At 41.4% G+C, this 12,193-nt stretch overlaps 1 protein-coding gene across 1 annotated transcript in view; it reads left to right on the top strand.

The window, feature by feature from the left end:
- The window catches only part of cfap65 (cilia and flagella associated protein 65), a 43,649-nt gene that overhangs the window by 19,768 nt on the left and 11,688 nt on the right, over nt 1-12,193 (top strand). The window contains exons 18-27 of the mRNA XM_062967298.1: nt 154-367; nt 522-650; nt 2,985-3,161; nt 3,636-3,702; nt 6,885-6,995; nt 7,815-8,006; nt 8,273-8,431; nt 8,786-8,929; nt 10,389-10,505; nt 10,783-10,920. Coding sequence (XP_062823368.1) covers nt 154-367; nt 522-650; nt 2,985-3,161; nt 3,636-3,702; nt 6,885-6,995; nt 7,815-8,006; nt 8,273-8,431; nt 8,786-8,929; nt 10,389-10,505; nt 10,783-10,920 — 1,448 coding nt within the window. The remainder of the gene's footprint in view (nt 1-153; nt 368-521; nt 651-2,984; nt 3,162-3,635; nt 3,703-6,884; nt 6,996-7,814; nt 8,007-8,272; nt 8,432-8,785; nt 8,930-10,388; nt 10,506-10,782; nt 10,921-12,193) is intronic.

Here is a 12,193-nt window from a genome sequence, read left to right as displayed (position 1 = left end):
AAGATGTTTATTGCACTACCCAATTACTGTCTGGAGATGTCTTAATTTTTATCTGCAAAGTTATAACTACTAAGTCTGTTGCCTTTATCAGGAGTTGTATGGAATGTAGACTGAGCTTGTTATCTCATTTTCTTGTTATTATCTCCACCCAAGCCACAACACTTGGGGAAAAGCGATCAGTTTGCTGTGTAACAGCATCAGGCATCTATCCGTCTATCTGTATCACTGATGCTTGTAGCACAGGCAGTGCTTGTGGTATCAGCAAGCTGCACCTCTGGAGACTTTTTTCTTTGGATACTCTGAACCAGTACCTGGAGCGAGATCCAACACCCCAGGAGCTCACTTTTAGAGTCCCTACAAGGCACAGGTACAAATCTTTGGTCTTCTAAAATGACACGTTCCTTCCCTTTCCTTCTCTGGCAAACAGTGCATTGGGAAAAGTAGTTTCTAGAATTTAAAGCATCACCAGGGAATATCTCCTCAGTCATTTTATTCACCTTTCATTTCTTTCCAACATGCAGTGTTGAGCGGATCCCCCCAGTCTACACTCCTGTCATGCTGGATTTCAACTTTGGGGCAGCTCCTGTTGGCAGTGCCCCTTCTGTGGTTGTGCTGATGCTGCAGAATAATGGGACGATACCTGTGAACTGGTGAGTTAGCGCCTCATTCCTTCTAGCAAGGGAATAGCTCTAATAGTCCTGTAGATTTCATGTAGTTCTTCTAAGAGCAGGTAGTGAGAATCTTAACACTATCAAGAGTGTTATATCAGGAAGTGGATTAATGCTCATACTGTGCCTTGGACATTAGAGCACATGCAAGATAAGTATCCACATAGTGAAAACATGGTGTCTGGAGAATTTGCAGTGAAAGTGAAATTCTATTTCCTCTACGTTCTGATAAAAGTTATGCAGATAACCTGAATCTGTTTGCATTACTAGTGGTTAAACAGTAGGATTCTTGTATTTTTTGTGATCCCTTCAGCTTACTCTACTGAAAACTAAAATTGTATATTGCACTCAGGAGTTGTATGAAATGTAGACTGAGCTTGTTATGTCATTTTATGGAAAGCACATTTGTGGCCAATGCAGCTGCAAAGATACTTGCAAATATACCCAATGTCTACTGAATTTTCAGAAGCTGTTCTGTCACATGCTGGGCCTGTAACTATTGTCTTTTGTATAGGACGTATACTTTATGCCCAGCGGGAAGCCAGGGCGCCTCAAAGAGAGGTTCTTGAGGATTTTCCTGAAAGGGATGGTCTTTTGAGTCTTTAATGAAATAACAAAGTCTATTGTTGAACAAATAATAAATCTTCAAGGAGTCAAATAACACTTCAAGGTTTCCTTAATAAACTGTTGGTTTTTCAATCTTGTCCAGGGACGGGCAATCGGCTTTGGATAACTGTACTTTCTCTGTAAGAAGAAAACCCCCTTATAACCTCTCCCAGGCTGTCTATTATACGGGCCTAGCTGATGTGGGACCTACTACCGATTTCAAATGCGTCTGGGCATTGAGTAACCCTACCAACCAAGGCTTGCAGATGTTTCAGCTGGGGTTCCATGGATCTGTGATGCTGTTCTCCCTCCGAGGTTTTTTTGGAAACTTTAGGGCTGTTTCCCTCAGGAGCTGTGAGGCTGAGAGGCTGTGAGCTCTCAGCCAGAGCTTTTCATAGAATCATAGAATAGTAGAGTTGGAAGAGACCTCATGGGCCATCCAGTCCAACCCCCTGCCAAGAAGCAGGAAATCGCATTCAAAGCACCCCCGACAGATGGCCATCCAGCCTCTGCTTAAAAGCCTCCAAGGAAGGAGCCTCCACCACAGCCCGGGGGAGAGAGTTCCACTGTCGAACAGCCCTCACAGTGAGGAAGTTCTTCCTGATGTTCAGGTGGAATCTCCTTTCCTGTAGTTTGAAGCCATTGTTCCGTGTCCTAGTCTGCAGGGCAGCAGAAAACAAGCTTGCTCCCTCCTCCCTATGACTTCACATATTTGTACATGGCTATCATGTCTCCTCTCAGCCTTCTCTTCTGCAGGCTAAACATGCCCAGCTCTTTAAGCCGCTCCTCATAGGGCTTGTTCTCCAGACCCTTAATCATTTTGGGACTTTCCCCCTGGAATGTCTGTTTCTGTTTTCTCGGAGGTTCTATATCCCCGGATGTTCTTGAGATATGAAGCTTTTCTACAGGACGAGCTGGTCTACGTCATATAGCTTAGCTTCCTTAAGTGAGACTGACTTAAAAGTGGCTCCTTCCCTCCCAGAGCCCTGAACAAGGGGCGGAACCAAACTTAATGATGATGGACAGGCGGCCTGCCCTATGACTGCAAACATTAGCAGAAAGAAAATAAAGTTGGAGCTTCTGGTACAGCTGTACCAGCACAGAAGCCAAAAATAAAGCTGAACTATTCTGCTCTGGGGTGGTTCTTCACTAACTAAAAAGCTCCTTGTTTCACTCCTCAACTAGCAGAACCACAACAATTTAGAGAAAGCAGCAAACTCTGCAGAATTTTTCCAAACAAGACAAATTATACAAAATTTTCATAATGTATATAGGCTGCAAAACTGTGTTTTTAAAAGGCACCAAGTACAGACAGTCCCTAAGTTCCAAACATCTGGCTTACATACAACTCCTAGTTACAAATAGGGGTGGGACATCAGGAAGTGAGAGGAAATGTACCCCTTGGGAGGAAAATTAACTCCTGTTAGTGTTATCATGGGAAAAAGGTGTCTCCACTGAAGCTTTATCACCAATCACCAAAAATGTACTTGTTCCAATTTACGTACAAATTCAGCTTAAAAATAAACCTACAGAACCTATCTCGTTTGTAACTGCCTGTATATGAAGCACTGCTCATGATTGTCTGGCATGCAGCTCTAATGGTCATCAGCGCTTTATTCACTTTGCTTTCTAATTGTAAGGTGTTGTAACTAATTCTAACTCTTTGTCTAATTGTAACTCCTTTTTCTCTTGCCATTGCCTGCTTTCTAGGGCCTTTCTGTTTCCTTCTGACCAGAAGATTGATATAGAATACTGGGCAGAAAGTGCAGAGTTTGACCCCAGTGAGCTGCACCAGATGCGGATTCAGGATAACCAGCTTTTTACTGTCTCTCCCAAATCAAGAAAGCTTCTTCCCGGTGAAGAGCAAACCATACACTTATCCCACAGGTAGCCACAAACACTCCTTTTTTCCTTAGTGAAAAGTGATCTTTAATTGAAATGTCAGGCTGTTTCTGTGCTAACTAGGGTCCATCAACACAGCATCAGTATTTTCTGTGCTGGGCCACTGTTATAGGCAGTCTGTACGTATGAGACTCGGGCAGAGCAAGGGCTCTTTGACCCAAGTCTGACATATTCTGGGCTTCATAAAACTGAAAATTACTCGCTTCTAAGCTCATTTCGAATGTCCTATGTTTGGAGCATGGCACTGATACAAATTCTAAGTGGGTTTTGCAATGTTCTTTCCCATCCAGACTTGGCTGTCCTTGTGCCTGGGAGGCTCTTTATGCAACACTGCAGCTCTTTAATGGGGAAATCAGTTGTCCCTAATCTGCTGTTTCAGATAGGATTCTCCAGCTCAAAATTTGGAATGATTTCATCTGTGTGTGTTTCTGATATGCACATTTATTTTCCCCTTGCCAGACATGATTTCATTGGCACCGACCGGCTTCCAGTCTTGCTGAAGGTTTCTCATGGTCGAGAAATTCTGGTATGATTTTGTTAGAGATGTTCAGGAATTGTTACTACTGAGAGCCAGGCGTATAAGTAATCCACAACATGGAATCCAGCCCCTTCACATTTTATAGAATGTATTCCCTAAAGCAGTGTTTCTCTAGCCAGGTTTAAAAACCTACTCCAAAGGGGGTTTAAATCTACACACACCAGGAAATAACAGGCTTTGCCCATTGGCTGCCCACATGCCATCCTGAATATTTTCAGGATGACATGCGGCCATCCACCCCCACCCCACCCCCGTCCAAAAATTGGGCATCATTGGTATGTTCCTTCAGACAGGAGGAGAAGCCAAATGGCTCCCAGTGAGTTTCCTTTTTATTTTTTAGGGTTGTGATAAGTTTTGGGGAAGGGGTGGGGGCCATCTCGCATCTCTAGGCTCCAGGAACCCAAAAGGTATGAGATGGGTATATGGACAGGCCCCTGGGTAATCCCAGGACTCCCTGTGGTCCTATCCACACAGGACCCATAGCCCATTAGACCTGGGCCTTTCACAAAGGTGCAAGTCTAAAGGGCTATCAAATTTATTCAGGATAAAGTAGGGTTTTACTGCTTTGTCTCAATTAATCCTCCTTTACTGGAGGCATTTTTGAATGCCTCCAGTAAAAATGTGAGAGGGCCTGGGATATGTGCCTTGTCTGGATGGGCCCTCAGACTCTGCTCCTCCAGATGTTTTGGACTTTAGCTCCCACAATTCCTAACTGGTAAGCTGGCAGGGATTTCTGGGATGTGAAGTTCAAAACACCTGGAGGAGTAGAGTTTTAGAAACACGACTCTAAAGCAAGCACCTAACCATAATGCAGGTGTAGTTGGAGGAGGTGTTGTACTGTTGAAATGGTCTTCTTGTGGACAGAAGTCTTGGGTGTGTCCCTCTCCATAATATACCCAAGATCTACAGCTCCATGTCCACTTATGCCCTTATTCATAACAAGTTAAGTAGTGATCAAATAAGAACAAATTACCATCATTTGTTCATCATCCTGCCAACCTAGCAGTTCGAAAACATGCAAATGTGAGTAGATCAATAGGTACTGCTCCGGCGGGAAGGTAATGGCGCTCCATGCAGTCATGCCGGCCACATGACCTTGGAGGTGTCTACGGACAATGCCGGCTCTTCGTCTTAGAAATGGAGATGAGCATTGAACCCCCAGAGTCAGACATGACTGGACTTAACGTCAGGGGAAAATCTTTACCTTACCTTTTACCATAATTTACTCTTTATAACATAACTTAAGGCATTGCTGGCTGATTTCTCTTTAAATCATTGTAATTGATAAAAGAATAACACAAAGCCTGAAACATTCCTGTCAAAATGTCTCAACAATGCACCTAAAAATAATTTGAAATCTTTCTTTGATTAATAAAGTAACTTCATTTCCACCGGTTCAATTTCTTTTGTAATGTAATTCTTACAATGTCATTACCTATCAAAGAAGCACAACAGATGACTATAACATTTATGATTTGTTACATCCAAGCTCTGAATTTTAAGTTGCCCTCACCCCTCTTTTTTCTGACTATACATCTTCTTTCCTAGTAGCCTGACAGGTATAGTTAATTACCTATATGCTGGTACTAAGCATTGATCACCATGTTACTGATAAATTGGTGAACCTTTGGTTCTATTCTCCAAATGCAGTATTAAAAAATGCCACACACATGCCTGGAGGTTATTTACATTGTGGAGGTACTCTGTGTGAGTTGTGTGAGATTTACAGACAAATATGAATAGAATTGGGATCTAAGAAATAAGGGGAGATGGAAAGAAGGAATGAAGGAGGACTAGATGATAGTCCTGCAGAAATAAGCTGCTTTATTTTGTATTCATCTTTCTGGACTGCAGCTGACTTCACCACAGTTAGCTATGGAGAGATTTATGTTCATAATTACTGATCTCATTTTAAAATTGCTTTGTATTTTAAAACCATATTATCAAGGATGCTAAATGTTGTTTTTACTATAACACATTTGAAACACAGTTGTGAAGCATGAAATGGTGGTGGTGATTGTGAGAAATACTTAATGCATGCTTCACAACTGAAGTACATGTGTTAAAAGAGGTAGGAAACTGTAGGACCATAAGAGCTTCTTCCAAATGAAGCTTTTACTTTGCAGTTCTGTTGCCTCAATCATGAATTTCACAAGGCATCCAGACAGTATTGTCCATTTGTAATCTTCCATGATTTACATAGTTTCTTCCATTAAAAATACTAGAAATATTCTAAGGGAAAAATACAGAATAGCTGCACAGTGTCTTTGGATTAATCATTCAAGGAACTCTGTTTTTGGAAGCACCGTAAGCTGTGGATCTTAAACTTTGAGGGTAAGATACAGTAGGATCCTGAAAGCAAGAGACCATGGCAGCAAAAGAGCAGCAAATTACTGATAATTCTGAGCCCTTTTGTGGACATAGCTTGTTCATAGTATCACTTACTCTAGACCGCTGTTTACACCTTTAGGATTGTCACCATTTGGTTGGTCTCAACTATACATCTCAGTGGCTTTTCCTAGCCCCCCCCTCTTCTAACTTGTCAGTTATTCAACTTCTCCTTCTGCTTCAGTAGGCACCTCTCTCATGCTCCACTGAACCTTTGCTAGGTTCCCAATGCCCTCCCAAGATTTCCTGTGAAACTACAGTGTTCCCAGCACCCTTTTATTTTTATTCTTTCCCCCTCCTTTAGGGACCGTTGTCAGCTAAAAATCCAGTTTATTAAACAGGCTGTAAAAACACTGACTTAGCTGTGCTTTTATACAAAGCCTTTGGATGGATTCTCTTGGCTCAGCTCAGTTGGCACAGGTCTTGATGGCTGCCCAGTTTGGGAGGGGATATGTGCAAGGATCCTGGCTGGTAGAAGGCATGCATTCTAGTTAGCCAGGTAACAGGAAGCCCTTAAGGGAATGTCCTAGGAATCTTTTCTGCAAGGGGTTTACTGAGGAGAGTTCTTGAAGATGGCTAACAGTGTTTACTAAAGGTGTAATGTATTATATTACATTTTTAAAAAATAAAGCACAACTCTTCATTTCACGCTGATACACTTCTCTCTGATTTACCTGTGGGGCTGATGTAAACACTTGTATGTCGGTTAACTGGGTAGTTCTGATATGTTGTAGCCTGTTCTTTCCTTTCTCTTTCCATCTTTTCTTCTTTTGCTCCTGCAGCTGAATTTCATTGGTGTGACACTGAAACCGGAGTGCCGCTACATTCACTTCACTTCAACCAAACATATATTCACACCCATTGCTATTGGCACCTATGACCCTCCCAAACAGGTGAGAAATTAAAAATCAAAGGCTAACTGTGTTAGAATGAGAAAGAGGAACCAAATGGCCAGAAGCTATTGAAATCTAGGGTGACTTCCTGCTGGAGAAGCATCATGCTGTGATGGGGACAGGGAACAGGTTATGTGAGAGTGGTAACATCAGATTATCAGGTGAACAGGCTTTCTAGCACAATTCCTTTACAAAGCTAACTCAGGCATGGAGGAATTTGTAGGGAAGGGTAGGTCCTTAGGTTCGGTGGACGTAACAATTTATCACTTACTAATCAGCCCTTAAGGTACCACACCTTAAGGTACCACACTTTAAGGTTGTTTGTAACTCATTTTTTTTCAGAGATCAGAAATAATGTTTGTGTTGGTGTGCGCTCATACACACACACTGCTGGAGTAGCATTTGCATTAAACAAATGGCAGGCCCTGGAATGGTTAAAAGGTGTACTTCCTTTCTATTGGTTCTTTTTTTAATAACTACCCCTGCATTTGACTTTATATCCAAAATTTTAGGTTTGGCTTGAGGCATTGCCTTGCAGGATTAGGCAGTACCCATCTGCCCAGGCTAGGGAAATGCTTGGAATACCTAAATCACCCACTCAATCATCCTGCTTTGATAAACAGAATTATGATGGAGAATAACATTAAGATTATCTAAATAACCCTTCCAGCAGAATGTAGTTGTAAAGCCTGTGTTACTTTAGAAGGGACCACTTAGCATATGATCAAGAAGAAGCCACATGGAGATGTTTGTGGTATGTGTTAGCTGCCCAGTTTTTATCCAGTACAGTAAATTCTTCTGGCTTATCTCTTCTTTCAGATCTATGAACTGTACAATGGAGGTTCCACAACTGCTGTGTATGAAATCCAGGTGGATGCTCTGACGAAAGTACAAGAGGAGAATTACCAGCATGCAGTGTTTAGCTGTCTGAATCCAAGAGGAGAGATTGGTCCAGGCTTAACAGCTCACACTGAATGGATATTTTCTCCATTGGAAGCAAAAATGTACTCGGTAAGGCTGTTGTCTTTGGGAAAAAGCACTTCCATTTGGAATAAGAAGATAACATCAAAAACTGCTCATGTGCTGCCCTGAAACGCCCTCGCTCCTTGACACTTTAAAAAAAAATCAAAAGAGGGCTCTATTACCAAGATAGAAACTAGATTTATGATAATGATAGTTGTTGTATTCCAAAAAGAGCAGTTCTTGGTAAATACCAAAATTTAACCCACAAAGCAAAATTCTTCCACATCCTGCTTTCTGTTTCTTTCTCTGTCTAGGTGGAGGTGCCCATTCACATCCTTGAAGGGGACTCTGCTCTGATTACCTTCCAAGGAATAGGTTTTGATCCCTCTGTTATGGGAGAGACAGCACAGTTTGACAAAGTGGTGTCCTCTACAATACCACCAGTCTCTGCCAAATTAACAGTGCCTGGTCTGGTAAGTTGAAAGTGTTCTCTTTCTACTTTATCTTTCTATGTTACTGTCTCCCAGTGGGAAAGAGTTGCTGACATGAGATAGCATCTGTATTTAAGATACTGTTTATCAGACAGGATGCTCATAATGTTTGAGCTAGGTCTTGAACTGGACAGTGATTGTTTGTATGACAGTATGACTGTTTTTTGAAAATTAAGTTTCATGCATATTAAGTTACATAAGTTACATGAATTGCCATTCACTGCTGACACTAGGTATAACTGAGGGTTAGCTCCGTTTGTTAGATTCAGAGGATCAGAAAGAAAGGTTCCCAACCAGTTATTCTAGGCGATCATCAACCATTTGTTTTCTTTGCAGACAGTGTACTTATCACAGCCTCGGATTTGTCTTGGCAACATCCCAGTCTATGGCAAATGCAGCCGCCTTTTCTTTCTCAACAATGCCTCTGAAAATGAGGCTATAATTTTTGCCTGGCGTACTGGCACTTCAAATGCAATGGTGGTAAGCTCCATCTGCTTCTCTGCTTTTAGTTTTCCTTGGTGATCTTCAAGTTCTTCTGTCTCCTTCAAAGCTTTCTAGACTCTCTAGTCTGACAATAATTGGATAGCTGGCCAACTGGCTTAGTTCTTATTAGACACTTTATTTAAATATTTATATCTTGTGCTTTATCCAAAGAGCTCAGAGTGTTGTACAATAAATCTCGCAAGTCTAAAATTAAAATCTAGTTTTTAAAGTCTAAAAGCATAGTAAACAACCAGCAAATTAAAAGGCGGCTTAAAATAGTTTTGAATGAATTGAAATAATATGTAAGAGGGTTTTATTTTATAAAACCAATTAATTAATTTGCAACTTCTCCAGGAATCATTTTGGATGAAGGGCAGAATGTACTCTTAAAGAACAAAGGAAGGCTTCAAAAGCTTTCATGAACAACTATGTTTTTATTAAGTACCTAAACAGCATCTAGTGGGAGAGTGTTCCATAAGTATAGTGCTGCAGTCAAGAAGGACTTTCCCCATGTCGTCACACAGTATATTTGCTCTGTCTGATGGGACACAGAGGAGGGTCCCTCTAACAGACCTTGGATCTTGAGCTTAAATGTCATTTCAAGCACCTTGAATTCAAATTGGAAATATATTAAAACTGATGTAATATGGCTTCTTTATAATGTTCCTGTCAGCGATCCCACTGTTGCATTTTGTATCACTTGTAGTTTCCGATTAATCTTCAAGGGTGCCCCATGTAAAATGCAGTAATCTAATTGGGAAATTACCAGTGCATGGATTCTATGGCCAAGTTATCTCTTTCCACGAAAGGCTGTAGCTGGCAGACTAGTCTGAGCCTCAGGCCCCCAAGCCATTAAGTACCCCAGGATCTCCAGTGACAGACATGGTTGTAAGAGTGCAACACCATATCGGGCTGGTAGCTTACTGAGTTTTTGACTCAGAAACCACCAATCTGCAAACTCATCTTCTGCACAAAAGGAATAAGAACACAACGGTTTCTGGATTCACATTAACAGTTTCTGAATACATACCAGCTGCAATGATCTAGTGCAAGCCTCTTCAACCTGCAGCCCTCCAAGTGTTTTAAACTTCAGCTCCCAGAGTTCCTGACCATTGAACAAGCTGGCTAGGACCTCTGGGAACTGGAGACACAAAACATCTGGAGGACCACAGGTAGATCTGTGTATACACATACACAGATCTAAATCTAGTTGTTAGTCCCAATGAGAATAAACTACTGCATCAATCGGAGCTTGGTAAGTTTCTAAGTTCTGCTGATTCAGTGTGACACTTGGATTTAGGCCCGTCTTCTACTGTTGTGGCTTCTCCCACTGAAATGTTCAAGTTCCACAATGCACATGGCCTCCTTTCCTAACAATTTAAATGACTGGGGCATTTGATGGAGAAGCACAATGGAATGCTGAATATACAATGATCTATTGCTTTTCCCCTCCTAGGTATTGAACATTACTCCAGAAAGTGGAGTTGTGCAAGCAGGAGAGAGCATCCAGTGTGTTCTCACACTACATGCCAGTGAGAGGCCATGCTTCTACAATGTGGATTTGATCTGTGAGGTGAGGATCTGTATTGCAGATGATAATTTGAGACAATATTTTCTTCACCACTCGGCCACAGATGTACTTCTTGAATATATTACCTATCAGAAACCTTGGCATCAATCATAAAAGCTAAAATTCCATTAAGTTGGCTTACCAGATTCAATTGGGAAGCATCTAATTTGTCAGGAAAGAGGGAAAATTCTGCCTGTGCTCTTATAGCATTGAAGAAGAAAAGGAGCAAGAGTTCAAATTCTTAGAGTGTTGCAGTAACGGTAGGATTTTTCCCCTGTAGATTTTTACTCAGCACCCAATAGATCAGTATGAGAAGGAGCTGAAGGAATGGGAAAATGAGAAGGCACGGCAGGCTGTGGAGTTCACCATTACAGAAAAAGACTTAAACACAAAGAAGAATAGAAAAGAACCCTCAAAGGTAAGAGAGGTTATCTTGCCATATAATTTAGTAGTGAGGCATGAGCACTAGACCTTTTTACTCATCTGTTTTCAAAACTGTTGCATCATATGAAGCTAGTCATCTTTTGTAAGTAAGTATAAGAAATCTCCAATAAATGATTTTCTATTTCATACTGACACAATGGTCACAGTCATGTTCAGATGTGTGACTTGAAATTGTCCTTTTTGGATGTTCACAGGATATTATCTGTATTTCCAGTAACTGACTCTTTATCATGAATCATTTACATTAAAATTTCTAAATAGACACATAATAAAATCATACAAATTGTATTTCCAGTCATCTGAGTTGCTTTCCTCCATATATTCTCTGAATGTGCATAGGGAAATCTAAAGACAGAGGCCCCATCTACACTGCCATATAATGCAGTTTCAGAATGCAATTTAACATTCTTTAGTAGTGTTTGGAGCCCCGGATAACATGAAATGGATGAAGGATTCGGGGAAATCCAACCCCAAATAGGGAAACAAGTTGTCCAGGAACACCTGGCCGCTCTAAACGAATTCAAGTCCTCAGGGCCAGATCAGCTACATCCAAGAGTATTGAAGGAACTAGCTGAGGTTATTTCAGAACCACTGGCAATCATCTTTGAGAGTTCTTAGAGAACAGGAGAAGTCCCAGAAGACTGGAGGAGGGCGAATGTAGTCCCTATCTTCAAGAAGGGAAAAAAGAACAACCCAAACAATTACCGTCCGGTCAGTCTCATGTCGATACCAGGCAAGATTCTGGAAAAGATCATTAAGGAAATGGTCTACAAACACTTAGAAACAAATGCAGTCATTGCTAATAGCCAACATGGATTTACCAAAAACAAGTCATGCCAGACTAATCTGATCTCTTTTTTTGATAGACTTACAAGTTGGGTCGATACAGGGAATGCCGTGGATATAGCGTACCTAGATTTCAGTAAGGCCTTCGACAAAGTCCCTCACAACCTTCTGGCAAACAAACTAGTAAAATGGGGGCCAGACAAAACTACGGTTAGGTGGATCTGTAATTGGCTAAGCAAACAAACCCAAAGGGTGCTCACCAATGCGTCTTCTTCATCTTGGACAGAAGTGACAAGTAGAGTGCCGCAGGGTTCCGTCCTGGGCCTGGTTCTGTTTAACATCTTTATTAATGACTTAGACGAAGGGTTAGAAGGCACGATCATCAAGTTTGCAGATGACACCAAACTGGGAGGGATAGCTAACACTCCAGAAGACAAGAGTAGAATTCAAAACGATCTTGA

The sequence above is a fragment of the Anolis carolinensis genome, chromosome 1, assembly GCF_035594765.1.
Source record: "Anolis carolinensis isolate JA03-04 chromosome 1, rAnoCar3.1.pri, whole genome shotgun sequence".
Taxonomy (NCBI): Eukaryota; Metazoa; Chordata; class Lepidosauria; order Squamata; family Dactyloidae; genus Anolis; species Anolis carolinensis.
The sequence above is the reverse complement of the archived record's forward strand: the minus strand, read 5'-3'. Positions and strand labels throughout refer to the sequence as shown.